Below are 20,531 nucleotides of genomic sequence, written 5' to 3'. Positions count from 1 at the left end.
AGTCTCCCTGAGGAAAAACTACTATAGGAGAGGAAGAATTTTCTAAACTCGTTAAATCATCTAAATCGACAACATGTATGTTAGACCCTATACCGACTAAGCTACTGAAAGAGATGCTTCCAGAGGTCATAGATCCTCTTCTTACTATCATTAATTCGTCTTTGTCTCTAGGATACGTACTAAAAACTTTTAAGCTGACTATGATTAAACCGCTTGTTAAAAAAACGCAACTTGATCCTGCAGAATTGGTCAATTACAGGCCGATCTCGAATCTGCCTTTTCTGTCAAAGATACTAGAAAAAGCAGTATCCTCACAACTGTGTTCCTTTCTAGAAAGAAATGATATCTGTGAGGATTTTCAGTCCGGATTCAGACCGTACCATAGCACTGAGACCGCTCTCATCAGAGTCACAAATGATTTGCTCTTATCATCCGATCGTGGTTGCATCTCGCTATTAGTGTTACTCGATCTTAGTGCTGCATTTGATACAGTTGACCACAACATTCTTTTAAATAGACTAGAATACTATGTTGGCATTAGTGGAGTTGCACTAGCATGGTTTAAATCATACTTATCTGACCGTTATCAGTTTGTAGCAGTAAATGAAGAGATGTCTTATCGATCACAAGTTCAGTATGGCGTACCACAAGGCTCAGTACTAGGACCGCTGCTGTTCACTCTGTAAATGCTATCCTCACACACACACACACACACACACACACACACACACACACACACACACACACACACACACACACACACACACACACACACACACACACACACTGTACCCCTGGATATCATTAGGAAGCATGGTGTAGCATATATAAGTGCTGCAAATATAAATAAATTAGTGGACCAGTATCAGAAGATCTTAGTTTGGCTCAGGGAGGAAATGGTAGAGTTCAATGATACACAAGAGTCATGGCTGCAGTGCAATTGTGAATTGTATTACATATAAGACAACAAGTATTTACAATATTTACACGTGCACATAGGAGGTATTCAGTTCAAAGTTATTAATGAGCATACAACAATTTCAGAATTCACTCAATCATAAAAAGATGCTTGAAGCTGCCGCGGTTCACAACACACAGCCACGAGACAGACAGAGTCCAAAGAGTCCAGGATGGAACAGTTCATAAGATCAGTACCAATATATAGATGTATAAAGTGTCCAAAGGTGTGTGAAAATGTCTCTGAGGGTGTGTGCGCAGGTGTAGCAAAGTTAGCAGCTGCAGCACCTCCTACCACACCGGTAGATGCATGCACTCCAATGCATCAGGGTTGGGCCTAGTGTCTCGCCATCAATGCACAGAACCTGGCCAGTTTCCACATCATTAAGTCACTCAACAGCAGTCATTTGCAACGGTAGAGGCAATCTGCAGCAGCTCAACACACAGCTCGCGCACACACATACCAAAACAACAGCGCGCGGCCGTATTTAAAGGAAATGACGCAACACTCCATCTCAAGTCTCGCGATACTTCACGAAGTCTCGCGACAACGCGAACACAAAAAGAGAGCCGCGAATAAGGAGAATATAAGGAGAATAAGGCAAAAACCATCTGGGTTACAATGGCATTAGTTTTCACTGTTATGCTGATGATACTGAGCTCTATATTTCTTCATGCCCTGACGAAACTTACCAATTCACAAAATTAACGGAATGCATAGCTGATATAAAAAGTTATTGGACCAAAAACACTTGATGGCTGCTCTGTCAAGTCCTCGTCGTCGGTTAGGAACCTGGGTGGGTGTGTGTGTGTGTGTGTGTGTGTGTGTGTGTGTGTGTGTGTGTGTGTGTGTGTGTGTGTGTGTGTGTGTGTGCTCTTTGATACTAATCTTTCATTTGGAAGCCACATTTATAGTATCTGTAAAACCGCATTCTTCCATCTTAAAAATATATCGAAATTACGTCATATGCTCTCAATGACGAATGCGGAACAGTTAGTTCATGTGTTCATGACCTCAAGGCTAGATTACTGTAATGCTCTACTGGGTGGTTGCCCTGCATGCTTAATAAACAAACTCCAGCTGGTCCAAAACGCAGCAGCTCGAGTTCTTACCAGAACCAGGAAGTATGACCATATTAGCCCGGTTCTGTCAACACTGCATTGGCTCCCTATTAAACATCGTATAAATGTTAAAATATTGCTGATTACTTACAAAGCACTAAATGGTCTAGCTCCGCAGTACTTGAGCGAGCTCTTAACGCATTATAGTCCTTCACGTCTATTGCGATCTCAAAACTCCGGCCAGTTGATAATACCTAGAATATCTAAATCGACTGCAGGCGGGAGATCCTTTTCCTATTTAGCACCAAAACTCTGGAACAGTCTTCCTACCATTGTCCGGGAAGCAGACACACTCTGCGGCCGGATCGCATTAAGGGTTTTCTGTCTTCTGTTAGAGCGGTGTCGTGTTAGCGGTCCCTAAGTTAATAACTAATAATCTTTACAGTGGAAGTGAATCAATCAAAACTAACTTCATCTGGACAATAACTTTATTCTAGATCTGCTGTAAAGCCAAAACAATCTCTGTTACTGTAATCTCCTGTTATCACTGTAAAGCTGCTGTGAAACAATCTATAATGTTAAAAGCTCTAAATAAATGAAGGTGACTTGACTTGACTTTTTAACTAACTTTCTAACTTTAGTGAATATAGTGTTTAAAGTGTTGTTGTTTAAACACAGTCTGGCCTTCACAGATGATCAGATATGAAGATTAAACTGTGTAATAATAACTCAGTTTATGTCACTGGAAGAAACATGATAATCTGGCATTTTCATATGTTCTTGATCTACCGCACAGGAAGTGTGAGGTGATGTGAGGAGCAGCAGGAAGTGATGCGCTGATCTCTCTCTATCAGGGTCAGTTCGTGTTTCATCCGTCTGTCAGGGTTAGAGTGCTTCTGTTCAACATGATGATTATAGTAATTCTGAACTGCAAGAAAACAGTTTACTGTTCTCCGTTTAACAGTGTCTGTCTTAATCTCACTCTTAACACACACACACACACACACACACACACACACACACACACACACACACACACACACACACACACACACACACACACACACACACACACACACACACACTCTCTCTCTTCTCTCTCTCTCTCTCTCTCTTCTCTCTCTCTCTCTCTCTCTCTCTCTTCTCTCTCTCTCTCTTCTCTCTCTCTCTCTATCTTCTCTCTCTCTCTTTCTCTTCTCTCTCTCTCTCTCTCTCTCTCTCTCTCTCTCTCTCTCTCTCTCTCTCTGTCAGTGGAAGTTGTTTGTGGTCAGGAAGTGTAAATGTGTCTCAGTGCTTCTTGAGCAAAACTCATAGCAGAGCACATCCGCCCTGTGCGTCTTGTAGAAGAGTTCAGAGGGCTTTACTGAAGGACACGGCTAAGGTGAGCTTCATTCTCTACACTTCTCTTAAACCATCATCACTTTAGATATTATAAATCATCTCATTGATCGTGTGCTGCTTGTGAGGGCAATGCGAACATGACATGCGGCTTATGGGGGATTTCATGAATGACATGTAAAAGTGAATTCATTGCTCATTTCTGTGGCTGGTTTTGACAGACTATTTTCAATACTGCAAACACTCACTCTGGTCCTGTCGTTTGGACAAAAATAATGAGAAATTCATTATAAGGAAATAAACCTGTCCTACGTCTTGCACGACTTCACAGATGTTCATTGCAATGTGCCGTTTATATTTTCTTTTGTGTAAATGCTGAACTCAAGCAGCTGGTCTGCAGACCTTCCACTAAAATAGCAGAAATGAGAGATTCAGCGTTCTCACACACACGGCTGTGAGTTGTGGTGGTTTTGTGGTGTCAGAGCGGCATGGATATGACGGCTAATGAAATGTTTTTATCTCTACGGATGCACCTTAGACTGAAATGAGCGTTTTCATACTCTAAATGTTTGATCACATGTTGTATGGAATGAATGCTCATGATGATATAGATGTCATTTGTTTTTTTAAATCTCTTTCAGTCTCTTGGATCTTGTTGGTTGAAAATTTTGTTCTGCGTGGGAGGAAACAGTGTTTCTAAACGTCGATCTCAAAATGGACGCCCTGCTCATCACTGAGGACAAAGACTGAACACAAGCCCTTCCTAAACTCCTCATCATGACCATCTAAATGAGAAGACTATGGAGAATATAGTAGACTTAGACTATCAGGAATCTGAGCCTTACCTGGAGGCCCAGCAGTACATCGAGAGAATGAAGCAGGAGGACGAGGGCGTCTCTATGAAGAGCGTGGGTCTGGATGTGTCCGATCACGGGCTCGTGGGTCTGGATGTGTCCGATCACGGGCTCGTGGGTCTGGATGAGTCCGATCACGGGCTCGTGGGTCTGGATGTGTCCGATCACAGGCTCGTGGGTCTGGATGTGTCCGATCACAGGCTCGTGGGTCTGGATGTGTCCGATCACAGGCTCGTTGGTCAAGATGTGTCCGATCACAGGATCGTGGGTCTGGATGTGTCCGATCTCTCTCCGACCGTGTTCCCGGTCTCTCCTCTCTCTCATGCCACTGTGCAGTGGGACGCTCCTGAAACTCCCGAGACTCCCGCAGAACCCCCGTCTCCTGGATCCCACCCTGAACTGGACTACGCTGACGGACCGGCGTTTGACTGGACCTTGAATCTGCCGTCCGCAGACCTCAATTATATCCCGAATCAGGACGGCGTGTTTGATTGGCCGGCTGAAGCCGAATCAGAAGAGGACGTCAGACTTGCTTCTTCCCAGGTGTGTGTGCCGAGCAGCGGAAGGGCCTTGTGGTTTCTCTGGTAGACATGTTCTTGTGTCCGTAACCAGGGACCTGCTTTCTTTATATTTGTGTGCACTTTAGAATGTGGTTTAATGTATTCGTACCTTAGAGGAACAGCTTTTGAAACGATTCATTTTTTAGTTCACCATTTAAGCCTAGAAAAACTTAAAGTAGAGTTTGTTTGAATGAGTTGGTTTAGATTTGACCAAAAGATGCTGAATGCTTGGGTGAAGTGAATCTGTTCTGATGTTTTCCCCCGACAGGCATGTGATGCACAGAAATCAGATTCACAAACACAGATGGAAGCTTCACATGAGGAGTCCTCCACATCTTCTGCACATATCACAGGTAACGTCTCAATGCTTAAAGCTGATGTGATTTAGATAATAGAAGTGCTTTAAATCATATTGTACAATGGGTGAGGTTGTATTTGTGTGACAGTTGTGAAATGGCCATGTGTTCGTCAGCTGTGAATGTTGAGCTGTTTGCTAACTCAGTCGATTTGGCTTCCTCTTCAAGTGTCTCGTTGCATAACCTTTAAAATGTGGTCACATGCACACCAGTTTGCCATCAGCCTTTACATTCCTAGAGGTTTGGACTGGGTGTTGTTCTGGAGGGCCTTTTGTGTGTTTTTAGAAAAAGAAGCCACAATACTCTGAGAACACTGAAGTGTTCTTCTGAAATCTGTCATGGAAGTATTTATCTGTGCCTTTTCCATCAGATTCCAGACCAGATGTGACTGAAGAGCATTTTGATCTTTCTGATGGTGCTCAGATCCTTATGGACACAAAAGACTCAGAGATTGGACCAGTTCAAGAGAGCTCACAGTCGCAAGAACAGGAGGAACCCGGCATGTTAGTCCTTCCCAGAATCCTGTTCACCCATGAGGAAAGCACAGATTCAGGCAGTGAAGAGCAAACCGGAGAGTGGACTGAGACCGAAGCCAACAGAGAATCAGCAGATGCAAGAACCGGTACTCAGGATCCGATTGAAGAACCTGAGGTTGTGGAGAAGGAAGAGTCCAGTCCTCCAGCGGTCCGGTCGGATCAGTCACAGAAAACCATCACTGATCCACCCGGGCCGCTGTCGGACCTCACCAACGGCTCGGTGGACCTCGAGGAATCAACACTGACACAAGAGCCAGACAAGATGAGCACATCCGTTACAGCGACAGAGATGAGCCAGAGTAATGACATTCATGGCTTAGACCGAGCGAAATATAGAGAACAGCTGGTAAACTCAGAGCAAAAGGTTGAGCCTGAAAACGGGCTTCCAGCAGAAGCACAAGAGTCTGAGCCGAGAGAGCCAGCGGAGCGGGTCCGGTGTTCAGGTGAGCAGAAACCCTGCCAGCAGACGCCAGGATCAGAGTCCAGTGACCGGACACAGGCGGCGGAAGAGGATATGACATCAGAGCAGCGCATGACATCAGAGGAGGATATGACATCAGAGCCGCGTATGACATCAGAGGAGGATCCGGATACTAACCCTGTGGGTCGCTGCATGAACGGCAGTGCCGAGGCGGGGAGCCGGGCCGAGGCTCAACGCTTGGCTGAGCGGCTCTACAGACTGGACGGGTTTCAGCGCACAGATGTGGTCAGGCATCTGGACAAAGAGTAAGTCTTTACCTGGCATTGATGAAGTGTATGAAACTATTTGTGTTTCGACCTAATCTTCTCATTTGCCTGTTCTTTTGATAGCAACGAGTTCAGTCGTGCTGTTGGGGAAGAGTACCTCAAGTTCTTCGACTTTACCAACCAGACTCTGGAGCAAGGCCTGCGGTAGGCTTCTCATTCCCAATAAATCTGACCAGTGAGGACATGCATCTCCGTCAAGAGTTCGCTCAAGTGTTTTTGGGCTCTTCCTGATTCTTAGGTCGTTTCTGAAGGTGGTTGTTCTGACGGGTGAGACTCAGGAGCGCGAGAGAGTCCTGCAGCGCTTCTCCTCTCGTTTCCAGCACTGTAATCCTGAGGGATTCTCCTCGGGGGGATCCGTGCTCACGCTCACCTGTGCCGTAATGCTGCTCAACTCAGACCTGCACGGACAGGTGAGTCACGTCTCCTTCATTTATAGCGCTCTCTACAATACAGACTGTTTCACAGCAGCTTTACAGTGATAACAGGAAAATAATGCAACAAAGATTGTTTTGGCTGTACAGCAGCTCTAGAAGAAAGTCATTGTCCAGCTTAAATACGTTTTTAATTTATTTATTTCCAGTTGTAAAAATCATTAGTTATTAACTTATGGGCCGCTTACACGACACCATTTTCAACTGAAAACAGAAAACTTTTAATGCATTCTGGCCGTTTGAGAATGCGAACTTAAATAGGTTTCAAAGTGCAAGTTTTTGAAAACGAGTTTTGAAATCGATACTGTTATCATCTCCGTGTAAACTTCAAAAACGTGAATCTGTGGAAACAGTGACGGTGCACATGTGTATTACGTGTTTAGTCTCTAGGCAGACGCGTGTGAATGTGTATGTGCACGGGCGCATAGTCTTTCTTTACTAAGTGATATCGCTGATCCGTCTGAACGGGAATCATTTTGATAATGTTTTCTTCTGTACAGAGGTGTTACTTACATTGTAAAAGGGTTCGTTTAGACCCCAAACGTTTGAACGAGGAGTGCATTTGTGATGTCACTTGATCTTTGTAAGAGTAATCCTTTACTTGTGTCGTCAGAATGTCGGGAAGTCCATGTCCATGGCTGAATTTGTGTCAAATCTGGACGGCATGAATGGAGGCGAGAATTTCAGCAAGGACTGTCTGAAGGTATGTTTGCCGAATCCTCACGTGTTGCATTATAAGCTTCACTGCTGTGGTGTTCAGTAGTGATTCGGTTTCTTCTGTCTCTTTCAGAGTCTCTACAGCTCCATCAAGAGCGATCCGCTTCAGTGGGCCGTGTGAGTAAACCAACCAGCAGTGCTGATCTGACTTCTGATCCGCTGCTTTATCTGCTTTATCTCTGTTCCCAGAGAGGACGAAGTTCTGGCTAAATCCCTGATGCTCGAGCAGGACCTGGAGCAGGACGGGCACCTGCGATCGAAGAGTAACCCCTTCCAGGATCTCCCTCACGATAGGAAGGCCACGGTGTTCCAGAAAGGCTTTTTAAAGCGTAAAGCACATGCAGACATCGATGGCAAACGCAGTGAGTCACAGTGTGGATAAAGACAAGTCTCATGTACAGTTATCATCTAAGCTACATATATGCAGTAGTCGGTCTTAAAGAGGCCACGTTCACCAGACAGCGTTCAGACGCATTTCTTTCCATTTTGACATTGTTGGGGACATTTACTTACTGTGACTTCTCAGGTAATAATAATAATAATAATAATTCATTACATTTATATAGCGCTTTTCTCAGCACTCAAAGCGCTTCACATGGAAGGGGGAATCTCCTCAACCACCACCAGTGTGCAGCTCCACCTGGATGATGCGACGGCAGCCATAGTGCGCCAGAACGCCCACCACACACCAGCTTAGTGGTGGAGAGGAGACAGAGTGATGAAGCCAATTGGTATATATACATGGGGATGATTAGGAGGCCATGATGGACAGAGGCCACTGGGCAAATTTGGCCAGGAGTAGGTTACACCCCTACTCTTTCGAAAGACATCCTGGGATTTTTTGTGACCACAGAGAGTCAGGGCCTCGGTTTAACGTCTCATCCGAAGGACGGTGCTCTTTGACAGTATAGTGTCCCCGTCACTACACTGGGGCGTTAGGACCCACACAGACCACAGGGTGAGCGCCCCCTGCTGGCCTCACTAACACCTCTTCCAGCAGCAACCTGGTTTTCTCAGGAGGTCTCCCATCCAGGTACTGACCAGGCTCAGCCCTGCTTAGCTTCAGTGGGCGACCAGTCTTGGGCTACAGGGTGATATGGCTGCTGGCCATGTCAGGTAATGTCAATGGTATGAGCCATTTCAGATGCGGCCACAATTACAACAACAGTGGTTGCATATGAGTGTATTTTAATTGTTTGATCATTATTATAGCTAGGGACAATTCAGTAATCACTGGATATTGGATATATGTCCCTAGTGTCTAGAGCTGCCCTCGACTAAATATTTTTCTAGTTGACTAGTAGTCGTCCATTTAAGCGATTATTCAACTAATCACACGTTTATATTAATAAGCCATAAATCATAATATTTAGCTTTTAATTGCCTATATAATACATAGCCTAATCAGCGCGGAAACACAGTCTTAAAGCTTGCCACAGCGCACCGGCAAACTTAATGATTATGAATGAGAGACTGTCAAAACATTTGAATAATTTGTTGATAATGTTTTCTGTGTGTTCGGCTGCAGAGATTAAGTTGACGATGCTGACTCGTCATCTCCGCATTAGGGACGCGCCTTTATGCAGGTTTCATACGGATTACATCATCTGAGAATATTTATTTTCCATTTGAATTGGTTCATTTAAAAGTAGACATATAAAGCTTTCTATAGATACAGTATATTTCTCGTGTCTGTGAGGCAAGTATACACTGAGTTTCGGGTCACTAAAACCGGGACAGCAGAAAACGCATCCTGTTTTCTTTATTTTACAAAGGCACAGCGTTTTGTTGTTATTGTGAGTTTACAGAAATAAAAGTAGACCCTTTACAGTTTGCATTACTCTTATATGTATGACCAAAATTTTAACACAAACACAGATTGGCACCTAATAATAGCGCACACTTATCTAGGTTAACATTAGAGAGTGGACTTGTAAAGTTGCTGCAACTTACACGTTTCAAGTGCTAAGCCATATTTGAGGTTATTGCCGATAACGATCTGTCCGTCACAGCCTGTGCGATTTCGCCCCTTCCTGTGGAGTTTGTTTCTGTGACTAACCAACCAATAACATTTTGGTCGACCAAACCTCTTCTAGTCGACTATTGGAGGCCAGTCCTACTAAATGTCCCCCTTGATCGCTTTGCTTCGGTAGCTTAACTGATCGATATTCAACAAATACAAAGAATAATTAACTATATCCTTTTATTCCACAAAACTATCAGTCCTTGAAAAGCATTACTGCTCTGAAGCCAGACAGAAATGATGTTGTTTGATAGTATGAACTTATAGTGGCGGCGGATGTATTTAGAAACACAGTTTCACCATGTTCACGAGCGCTGACAGTCAGTCTAGAAGTCCAACAATTCATCACCACCGCTGGAAACGCTAGACAACAACTCAAACTAACTCGTCATTTTTTGTCTAGTCAGTGAGGTGCCCATCTTGACCACCCTACAGCACATTCAACACACTGATCACTATCTGAACTGCTTTGCAGCTCCGTGGGGGAAGCGCAGCTGGAAGACGTTCTACGCCATGCTGAAGGGAATGGTGCTGTACCTGCAGAAGGTAATCGCCAGAGACCGAGGAGGGCAGCTGTGGGGAATATGTCAATACAGACACATGACACACGTCGTCATGTTTTGCAGTGCTTTAGTGGCATGTCTGCTTTTTATACAACCTTGCCAAAGCATCAATACTAGTAGCAGTGAAAGCTAGATTGCTGATCAGTGTGTGTGTGTGTGTGTGTGTGTCCAGGATGATTACGGGAAGGACTGCCAGAGCTCGGAGGAGGTGGTCAGTGTTCATCACGCTCTGGCCGAGCGAGCCCTGAACTACACCAAACGCCCGCACGTGTTTCGCCTGCAGACGGCCGACTGGAGAGTCTTCCTCTTCGAGGCTGCGTGAGTGTGTGTGTGTTCGAGGCTGCGTGAGTGTGTGTGTGTGTGTGTGTGTGTTCGAGGCTGCGTGAGTGTGTGTGTTCGAGGCTGCGTGAGTGTGTGTGTGTTCGAGGCTGCGTGAGTGTGTGTTCGAGGCTGCGTGAGTGTGTGTGTGTTCGAGGCTGCGTGAGTGTGTGTGTGTTCGAGGCTGCGTGAGTGTGTGTTCGAGGCGGCGTGAGTGTGTGTGTGTTCGAGGCTGCGTGAGTGTGTGTGTGTTCGAGGCTGCGTGAGTGTGTGTGTTCGAGGCTGCGTGATGTTGTGTGTGTTCGAGGCTGCGTGAGTGTGTGTGTTCAAGGCTGCGTGAGTGTGTGTGTGTGTTCGAGGCTGCGTGAGTGTGTGTGTGTTCGAGGCTGCGTGAGTGTGTGTGTGTTCGAGGCTGCGTGAGTGTGTGTGTGTTCGAGGCTGCGTGAGTGTGTGTGTGTTCGAGGCTGCGTGAGTGTGTGTGTTCGAGGCTGCGTGAGTGTGTGTGTTCGAGGCTGCGTGAGTGTGTGTGTTCGAGGCTGCGTGAGTGTGTGTGTTCGAGGCTGCGTGAGTGTGTGTGTTCGAGGCTGCGTGATGTTGTGTGTGTTCGAGGCTGCGTGAGTGTGTGTGTGTTCGAGGCTGCGTGAGTGTGTGTGTGTTCGAGGCTGCGTGAGTGTGTGTGTGTTCGAGGCTGCGTGAGTGTGTGTGTGTTCGAGGCTGCGTGAGTGTGTGTGTTCGAGGCTGCGTGCGTGAGTGAGTGTGTGTGTTCGAGGCTGCGTGAGTGTGTGTGTGTGTGTTCGAGGCTGCGTGAGTGTTTGTGTGTTCGAGGCTGCGTGTGTGTGTGTGTGTTCGAGGCTGCGTGAGTGTGTGTGTTCGAGGCTGCGTGACTGTGTGTGTTCGAGGCTGCGTGAGTGTGTGTGTTCGAGGCTGCGTGAGTGTGTGTGTGTTCGAGGCTGCGTGAGTGTGTGTGTGTTCGAGGCTGCGTGAGTGTGTGTGTTCGAGGCTGCGTGAGTGTGTGTGTTCGAGGCTGCGTGAGTGTGTGTGTGTGTTCGAGGCTGCGTGAGTTGTGTGTTCGAGGCTGCGTGAGTGTGTGTGTTCGAGGCTGCGTGAGTGTGTGTGTTCGAGGCTGCGTGAGTGTGTGTGTTCGAGGCTGCGTGAGTGTGTGTGCTCGAGGCTGCGTGAGTGTGTGTGTGTGTGTTTGAGGCTGCGTGAGTGTGTGTGTTCGAGGCTGCGTGAGTGTGTGTGTTCGAGGCTGCGTGAGTGTGTGTGTTCGAGGCTGCGTGAGTGTGTGTGTTCGAGGCTGCGTGAGTGTGTGTGTGTGTGTTCGAGGCTGCGTGAGTGTGTGTGTTCGAGGCTGCGTGAGTGTGTGTGTTCGAGGCTGCGTGAGTGTGTGTGTTCGAGGCTGCGTGAGTGTGTGTGTTCGAGGCTGCGTGAGTGTGTGTGTGTGTGTTCGAGGCTGCGTGAGTGTGTGTGTGTGTTCGAGGCTGCGTGAGTGTGTGTGTTCGAGGCTGCGTGAGTGTGTGTGTTCAAGGCTGCGTGAGTGTGTGTGTGTGTTCGAGGCTGCGTGAGTGTGTGTGTTCGAGGCTGCGTGAGTGTGTGTGTGTTCGAGGCTGCGTGAGTGTGTGTGTGTTCGAGGCTGCGTGAGTGTGTGTGTGTTCGAGGCTGCGTGAGTGTGTGTGTTCGAGGCTGCATGAGTGTGTGTGTGTTCGAGGCTGCGTGAGTGTGTGTGTTCGAGGCTGCGTGAGTGTGTGTGTTCGAGGCTGCGTGAGTGTGTGTGTTCGAGGCTGCGTGAGTGTGTGTGTTCGAGGCTGCGTGAGTGTGTGTGTTCGAGGCTGCGTGAGTGTGTGTGTTCGAGGCTGCGTGAGTGTGTGTGTTCGAGGCTGCGTGAGTGTGTGTGTTCGAGGCTGCATGAGTGTGTGTGTTCGAGGCTGCGTGAGTGTGTGTGTGTTCGAGGCTGCGTGAGTGTGTGTGTGTTCGAGGCTGCGTGAGTGTGTGTGTTCGAGGCTGCGTGAGTGTGTGTGTTCGAGGCTGCGTGAGTGTGTGTGTGTGTTCGAGGCTGCGTGAGTTGTGTGTTCGAGGCTGCGTGAGTGTGTGTGTTCGAGGCTGCGTGAGTGTGTGTGTTCGAGGCTGCGTGAGTGTGTGTGTTCGAGGCTGCGTGAGTGTGTGTGCTCGAGGCTGCGTGAGTGTGTGTGTGTGTGTTTGAGGCTGCGTGAGTGTGTGTGTTCGAGGCTGCGTGAGTGTGTGTGTTCGAGGCTGCGTGAGTGTGTGTGTTCGAGGCTGCGTGAGTGTGTGTGTTCGAGGCTGCGTGAGTGTGTGTGTGTGTGTTCGAGGCTGCGTGAGTGTGTTCGAAGCTGCGTGAGTGTGTGTGTTCGAGGCTGCGTGAGTGTGTGTGTTCGAGGCTGCGTGAGTGTGTGTGTTCGAGGCTGCGTGAGTGTGTGTGTTCGAGGCTGCGTGAGTGTGTGTGTTCGAGGCTGCGTGAGTGTGTGTGTGTGTTCGAGGCTGCGTGAGTGTGTGTGTGTGTTCGAGGCTGCGTGAGTGTGTGTGTTCGAGGCTGCGTGAGTGTGTGTGTTCAAGGCTGCGTGAGTGTGTGTGTGTGTTCGAGGCTGCGTGAGTGTGTGTGTTCGAGGCTGCGTGAGTGTGTGTGTGTTCGAGGCTGCGTGAGTGTGTGTGTGTTCGAGGCTGCGTGAGTGTGTGTGTGTTCGAGGCTGCGTGAGTGTGTGTGTTCGAGGCTGCATGAGTGTGTGTGTGTTCGAGGCTGCGTGAGTGTGTGTGTTCGAGGCTGCGTGAGTGTGTGTGTTCGAGGCTGCGTGAGTGTGTGTGTTCGAGGCTGCGTGAGTGTGTGTGTTCGAGGCTGCGTGAGTGTGTGTGTTCGAGGCTGCGTGAGTGTGTGTGTTCGAGGCTGCGTGAGTGTGTGTGTTCGAGGCTGCGTGAGTGTGTGTGTTCGAGGCTGCATGAGTGTGTGTGTGTGTTCGAGGCTGCGTGTGAGTGTGTGTGTTCGAGGCTGCGTGAGTGTGTGTTCGAGCCTGCGTGAGTGTGTGTTCGAGCCTGCGTGAGTGTGTGTGTTCGAGCCTGCGTGAGTGTGTGTGTTCGAGCCTGCGTGAGTGTGTGTGTGTTCGAGGCTGCGTGAGTGTGTGTGTTCGAGGCTGCGTGAGTGTGTGTGTTCGAGGCTGCGTGAGTGTGTGTGTGTGTTCGAGGCTGCGTGAGTGTGTGTGTTCGAGGCTGCGTGAGTGTGTGTGTTCGAGGCTGCGTGAGTGTGTGTGTTCGAGGCTGCGTGAGTGTGTGTGTTCGAGGCTGCGTGAGTGTGTGTGTGTTCGAGGCTGCGTGAGTGTGTGTGTGTGTTCGAGGCTGCGTGAGTGTATGTGTTCGAGGCTGCGTGAGTGTGTGTGTGTGTTCGAGGCTGCGTGAGTGTGTGTGTGTGTTCGAGGCTGCGTGAGTGTGTGTGTTCGAGGCTGCGTGAGTGTGTGTGTTCGAGGCTGCGTGAGTGTGTGTGTGTTCGAGGCTGCGTGAGTGTGTGTGTGTGTTCGAGGCTGCGTGAGTGTGTGTGTTCGAGGCTGCGTGAGTGTGTGTGTTCGAGGCTGCGTGAGTGTGTGTGTTCGAGGCTGCGTGAGTGTGTGTGTTCGAGGCTGCGTGAGTGTGTGTGTTCGAGGCTGCGTGAGTGTGTGTGTGTTCGAGGCTGCGTGAGTGTGTGTGTTCGAGGCTGCATGAGTGTGTGTGTGTGTTCGAGGCTGCATGAGTGTGTGTGTGTTCGAGGCTGCATGAGTGTGTGTGTGTTCGAGGCTGCATGAGTGTGTGTGTGTTCGAGGCTGCGTGAGTGTGTGTGTGTTCGAGGCTGCATGAGTGTGTGTGTGTTCGAGGCTGCGTGAGTGTGTGTGTTCGAGGCTGCGTGAGTGTGTGTGTTCGAGGCTGCATGAGTGTGTGTGTGTTCGAGGCTGCGTGAGTGTGTGTGTTCGAGGCTGCATGAGTGTGTGTGTGTTCGAGGCTGCGTGTGAGTGTGTGTGTTCGAGGCTGCGTGAGTGTGTGTTCGAGCCTGCGTGAGTGTGTGTGTTCGAGCCTGCGTGAGTGTGTGTGTTCGAGCCTGCGTGAGTGTGTGTGTGTTCGAGGCTGCATGAGTGTGTGTGTGTGTTCGAGGCTGCGTGAGTGTGTGTGTGTTCGAGGCTGCATGAGTGTGTGTGTGTTCGAGGCTGCGTGAGTGTGTGTGTTCGAGGCTGCGTGAGTGTGTGTGTGTTCGAGGCTGCGTGAGTGTGTGTGTTCGAGGCTGCGTGAGTGTGTGTGTGTTCGAGGCTGCGTGAGTGTGTGTGTTCGAGGCTGCATGAGTGTGTGTGTGTTCGAGGCTGCGTGAGTGTGTGTGTGTTCGAGGCTGCGTGAGTGTTTGTGTTAGAGGCTGCGTGAGTGTGTGTGTGTTCGAGGCTGCGTGAGTGTGTGTGTGTTCGAGGCTGCGTGAGTGTGTGTGTTCGAGGCTGCGTGAGTGTGTGTGTTCGAGGCTGCGTGAGTGTGTGTGTGTGTTCGAGGCTGCGTGAGTGTGTGTGTGTGTTCGAGGCTGCGTGAGTGTGTGTGTTCGAGGCTGCGTGAGTGTGTGTGTTCAAGGCTGCGTGAGTGTGTGTGTGTGTTCGAGGCTGCGTGAGTGTGTGTGTTCGAGGCTGCGTGAGTGTGTGTGTGTTCGAGGCTGCGTGAGTGTGTGTGTGTTCGAGGCTGCGTGAGTGTGTGTGTGTTCGAGGCTGCGTGAGTGTGTGTGTTCGAGGCTGCATGAGTGTGTGTGTGTTCGAGGCTGCGTGAGTGTGTGTGTTCGAGGCTGCGTGAGTGTGTGTGTTCGAGGCTGCGTGAGTGTGTGTGTTCGAGGCTGCGTGAGTGTGTGTGTTCGAGGCTGCGTGAGTGTGTGTGTTCGAGGCTGCGTGAGTGTGTGTGTTCGAGGCTGCGTGAGTGTGTGTGTTCGAGGCTGCGTGAGTGTGTGTGTTCGAGGCTGCATGAGTGTGTGTGTGTGTTCGAGGCTGCGTGTGAGTGTGTGTGTTCGAGGCTGCGTGAGTGTGTGTTCGAGCCTGCGTGAGTGTGTGTTCGAGCCTGCGTGAGTGTGTGTGTTCGAGCCTGCGTGAGTGTGTGTGTTCGAGCCTGCGTGAGTGTGTGTGTGTTCGAGGCTGCGTGAGTGTGTGTGTTCGAGGCTGCGTGAGTGTGTGTGTTCGAGGCTGCGTGAGTGTGTGTGTGTGTTCGAGGCTGCGTGAGTGTGTGTGTTCGAGGCTGCGTGAGTGTGTGTGTTCGAGGCTGCGTGAGTGTGTGTGTTCGAGGCTGCGTGAGTGTGTGTGTTCGAGGCTGCGTGAGTGTGTGTGTGTTCGAGGCTGCGTGAGTGTGTGTGTGTGTTCGAGGCTGCGTGAGTGTATGTGTTCGAGGCTGCGTGAGTGTGTGTGTGTGTTCGAGGCTGCGTGAGTGTGTGTGTGTGTTCGAGGCTGCGTGAGTGTGTGTGTTCGAGGCTGCGTGAGTGTGTGTGTTCGAGGCTGCGTGAGTGTGTGTGTGTTCGAGGCTGCGTGAGTGTGTGTGTGTGTTCGAGGCTGCGTGAGTGTGTGTGTTCGAGGCTGCGTGAGTGTGTGTGTTCGAGGCTGCGTGAGTGTGTGTGTTCGAGGCTGCGTGAGTGTGTGTGTTCGAGGCTGCGTGAGTGTGTGTGTTCGAGGCTGCGTGAGTGTGTGTGTGTTCGAGGCTGCGTGAGTGTGTGTGTTCGAGGCTGCATGAGTGTGTGTGTGTGTTCGAGGCTGCATGAGTGTGTGTGTGTTCGAGGCTGCATGAGTGTGTGTGTGTTCGAGGCTGCATGAGTGTGTGTGTGTTCGAGGCTGCGTGAGTGTGTGTGTGTTCGAGGCTGCATGAGTGTGTGTGTGTTCGAGGCTGCGTGAGTGTGTGTGTTCGAGGCTGCGTGAGTGTGTGTGTTCGAGGCTGCATGAGTGTGTGTGTGTTCGAGGCTGCGTGAGTGTGTGTGTTCGAGGCTGCATGAGTGTGTGTGTGTTCGAGGCTGCGTGTGAGTGTGTGTGTTCGAGGCTGCGTGAGTGTGTGTTCGAGCCTGCGTGAGTGTGTGTGTTCGAGCCTGCGTGAGTGTGTGTGTTCGAGCCTGCGTGAGTGTGTGTGTGTTCGAGGCTGCATGAGTGTGTGTGTGTGTTCGAGGCTGCGTGAGTGTGTGTGTGTTCGAGGCTGCATGAGTGTGTGTGTGTTCGAGGCTGCGTGAGTGTGTGTGTTCGAGGCTGCGTGAGTGTGTGTGTGTTCGAGGCTGCGTGAGTGTGTGTGTTCGAGGCTGCGTGAGTGTGTGTGTGTTCGAGGCTGCGTGAGTGTGTGTGTTCGAGGCTGCATGAGTGTGTGTGTGTTCGAGGCTGCGTGAGTGTGTGTGTGTTCGAGGCTGCGTGAGTGTTTGTGTTAGAGGCTGCGTGAGTGTGTGTGTGTTCGAGGCTGCGTGAGTGTGTGTGTGTTCGAGGCTGCGTGAGTGTGTGTGTTATGTGTGTGTTCGAGGCTGCGTGAGTGTGTGTGTGTTCGAGGCTGCGTGAGTGTGTGTGTGTTCGAGGCTGCGTGAGTGTGTGTTCGAGGCTGCGTGATGTTGTGTGTGTTCGAGGCTGCGTGAGTGTGTGTGTGTTCGAGGCTGCGTGAGTGTGTGTGTTCGAGGCTGCGTGAGTGTGTGTGTGTTCGAGGCTGCGTGAGTGTGTGTGTGTTCGAGGCTGCGTGAGTGTGTGTGTGTTCGAGGCTGCGTGAGTGTGTGTGTGTTCGAGGCTGCGTGAGTGTGTGTGTGTTCGAGGCTGCGTGAGTGTGTGTGTTCGAGGCTGCGTGAGTGTGTGTGTGTTCGAGGCTGCGTGAGTGTGTGTGTTCGAGGCTGCGTGAGTGTGTGTTCGAGGCTGCGTGAGTGTGTGTGTGTGTTCGAGGCTGCGTGAGTGTGTGTGTTCGAGGCTGCGTGAGTGGTTGTGTTCGAGGCTGCGTGAGTGTGTGTGTTCGAGGCTGCGTGAGTGTGTGTGTGTTCGAGGCTGCGTGAGTGTGTGTGTTCGAGGCTGCGTGAGTGTGTGTGTGTTCGAGGCTGCGTGAGTGTGTGTGTTCGATGCTGCGTGAGTGTGTGTGTGTTCGAGGCTGCGTGAGTGTGTGTGTGTTCGAGGCTGCGTGAGTGTGTGTGTTCGAGGCTGCGTGAGTGTGTGTGTTCGAGGCTGCGTGAGTGTGTGTGTGTTCGAGGCTGCGTGAGTGTGTGTGTTCGATGCTGCGTGAGTGTGTGTGTGTTCGAGGCTGCGTGAGTGTGTGTGTGTTCGAGGCTGCGTGAGTGTGTGTGTTCGAGGCTGCGTGAGTGTGTGTGTGTTCGAGGCTGCGTGAGTGTGTGTGTTCGAGGCTGCGTGAGTGTGTGTGTTCGAGGCTGCGTGAGTGTGTGTGTTCGAGGCTGCGTGAGTGTGTGAAGCGTTAGCAGTCAGATCTGAGTGATGATTGTGTGTCCTTCAGGTCCACAGAGCAGATGAACTCGTGGATCGGCCGGATAAACCTGGTGTCGGCGCTTCACTCCTCTCCACCGTTCCCTGCAGCGGTCGGGTCCCAGAAGAGGTTCTGCCGGCCCATCTTACCCGCGACACAGTCCAACCTCACGCTGGTAACCGTTGATTCGCTTCTCTAACATCCGGGTGGTACGGTGGCCCAGCAGTGCACAACGCAACAAAATTTAAAAAGCAAACACAAGTTCACAAAACAACGGAAATGCTCCCGACCACTAGAGGGCGATAAAGTTAGTTTTCCTGGCCACTGTTCTATGGGGGGGGGGGGGGGGGGGGGGGTATCGGGGAGTAGTAGTGGGAAGTTCAGATCATTTTAATGACTCGGATCTTTGAATCTCATTCCTCAATATTAACAAATCTTTTTTTTGAGTCATTTCGTTCATTTTAGCAGAATGTACTTAAAATGATACATGTTAACCCCCTGGGGTCGGCTATCGCGCCGCCGCGATTGTCTCGCTTTTTTTCTTATCAGTGCAAAAGAGACTCAAAATACTCGGTTGATTTTGATCTTACATATAAGTGTGATACATCATTAGATCCTGTTAAGTTTCTATTTTTTTGTGGATACTCACAATAAAAACAAAGTTGTGCTTTTAACCAAATAAAGAAAAACAAACATGATGCGAGTTCTGCGTTCTCTCTGTCAGTGCAGTCCATTCTGAAACGCGTCCTAAGATTAACTGTAACTCCGCGATTACTTGTCACACAGGCAGGAGAGATTTTTCTTTATGAAGCTTGAATTCTCTTCTTTTAAATGAAGTAATTTATATAAAAAACAAATATTCTCAGTTTATGCAATCTGTATGAAAAGAGAGTGCTGTCAGTATTTTTTTCCCAGCTCATTACACTTCATTACGCGTTAATCTGACACGCCCACGGAGGACGCGCGCTATTCAAACGCAAATGTGAGGCAAGCCATGACAATGCCCACATCAGCCGTTCCACCGCGGCGGTAAAATGTGTGGTGTATTTGCTGCCTTTTACCGCTAAGAGGCGCTACAATCATAGACTCTGAAAAGTGTTCGTTTATTCCGGTTTATTCTCTCTAATGCGTAATCTGCTGCCGCACCGCGCCTGATTCAGAGCGATTGAAAGCTGGTAGCAGAAGAATTCAACAAGTGAAATGTAGTTAAAATAATTCATAATCACAATACTGAAATTAGGCTACTGAAATGTAATTGAATAAATAATGAAAACATTTCAACATAAAACATTGCAATAAAAACATTTAGGCTACATCAATGAGGCTTTACAACTGTAACAGCGTACAGACGGTAGCTCAGTGATCAACGCATCAAGTCGAGCTTCGAGGAGCTTCAATCCACCCGAGATCGAATCTCAATGTAGCATAGGCCTACATGTTGTTAACCGATGTTGGCCTACAGCGTTTATATTTTCCCACCTTGATGCTTAAATAGGTAACTGTTTATATCTGTTTACTTATTTAAAGTCAAGAGTTTTGTTTATTATCATTACAACATAAATTTGCTACATTCCTGTAGAACCGCAGCCGCTGCACAAACGACAAAAACTGATGAAGGAAGATTGTCAGCCGATTGCATCAGAAAATGAAAATGAAGAAGCTCGTCTTTAGTCTGCTAAATTATTGTGTAATGTAAAAGAACACTAAAATGACTTAAGTTTGAAACCAAGTTCGAACATTTCAAGGTTTAAATAAAGTGTCGGGACAGTTTTTTTTTATTTAAAACAGGGTTGCATCGGGTTTAGAGTTTATTTCTTTTGCGATGCAAAATAAGAAACACTAGGCTAATCGTATTCTTGCGACATTTTTAATTTGTATTGCCAAAGAAATTACAGCTAAATTAAACAATTAAAACAGTACAAAACGAAAATTGTCCAAAGCAACTTTTTTCATGCGTTTTTCTTTGCCTCTCTCGCGCTGGATCTCTTTTATCCTTACAATAATTTTGCCTGCTCATCAGGCTGGCTATCCGACACTCTCCATATGAAAGAGGAACATTAACACCTTTGTCCAGCAACTGTCCCTCCAACCCCCCACAGGCCATCGGAGTCTGAGGCTGACTTAACACAAAGAGAAGTCGCAATTCACACTTAAATCGCTATTCTAGACAGTGTTGATAATGAAGGAATTAAATGGAATTACATGTAGCCTAGTGATATTTCTGTCATAAAAGTTTATTACTAAATATTTCATTATTTCAATAATTGATTAAATAAACTGGTTTGGGGCAGCTTTTTCCAAGCAAAACTAAATATAATCTGAAAAAAACGCTTGTTTATTTGTTGTCATGAACAAAATGTTCAACTCAATAAAGTCTACAGGGATCTTTGGATCCTTACAACCAGGCATGCAATTTGTGAATTAAGTTTTAATTTTATTTTGTATTATTCAAATAAATATCGAAACACGGTGCTTCGTGGTAATGCTGCTAAATTAAATAACATTTATAGAATAATTATGAACTTAAATGAAACAATATCGCAACATTTCGACACATACATTATTTGATCTGTTTTTACATTTTAATTCAGGGCGATTTAGCCTACATTTAATTAGAGCGAGATTTTCACCCTTGTCTTGTCATTTTCTCATTGGGAAGCGCTTA

The 20,531-nt window shown here is 48.5% G+C and overlaps 1 protein-coding gene across 1 annotated transcript in view; it reads left to right on the top strand.

The window, feature by feature from the left end:
* Window positions 1-3,311: 3,311 nt before the first annotated feature.
* Window positions 3,312-20,531, top strand: part of LOC130076898 (PH and SEC7 domain-containing protein 1) — a 39,360-nt gene continuing 22,140 nt past the window's right edge. Inside the window, exons 1-12 of the mRNA XM_056242194.1 lie at window positions 3,312-3,400; window positions 3,999-4,754; window positions 5,040-5,124; window positions 5,498-6,389; window positions 6,474-6,554; window positions 6,649-6,820; window positions 7,455-7,544; window positions 7,632-7,675; window positions 7,748-7,920; window positions 10,057-10,127; window positions 10,317-10,462; window positions 17,897-18,041. Of these exons, the coding sequence (XP_056098169.1) occupies window positions 4,158-4,754; window positions 5,040-5,124; window positions 5,498-6,389; window positions 6,474-6,554; window positions 6,649-6,820; window positions 7,455-7,544; window positions 7,632-7,675; window positions 7,748-7,920; window positions 10,057-10,127; window positions 10,317-10,462; window positions 17,897-18,041 (2,496 nt within the window). The 5' untranslated portion in view covers window positions 3,312-3,400; window positions 3,999-4,157. The remainder of the gene's footprint in view (window positions 3,401-3,998; window positions 4,755-5,039; window positions 5,125-5,497; window positions 6,390-6,473; window positions 6,555-6,648; window positions 6,821-7,454; window positions 7,545-7,631; window positions 7,676-7,747; window positions 7,921-10,056; window positions 10,128-10,316; window positions 10,463-17,896; window positions 18,042-20,531) is intronic.

Source organism: Rhinichthys klamathensis, unplaced genomic scaffold (genome assembly GCF_029890125.1).
Source record: "Rhinichthys klamathensis goyatoka isolate OS25496 unplaced genomic scaffold, OSU_Roscu_1.1 h1tg000708l_1, whole genome shotgun sequence".
Taxonomy (NCBI): domain Eukaryota; kingdom Metazoa; phylum Chordata; class Actinopteri; order Cypriniformes; family Leuciscidae; genus Rhinichthys; species Rhinichthys klamathensis.
This window is presented reverse-complemented; position numbering and strand designations above follow the sequence as displayed.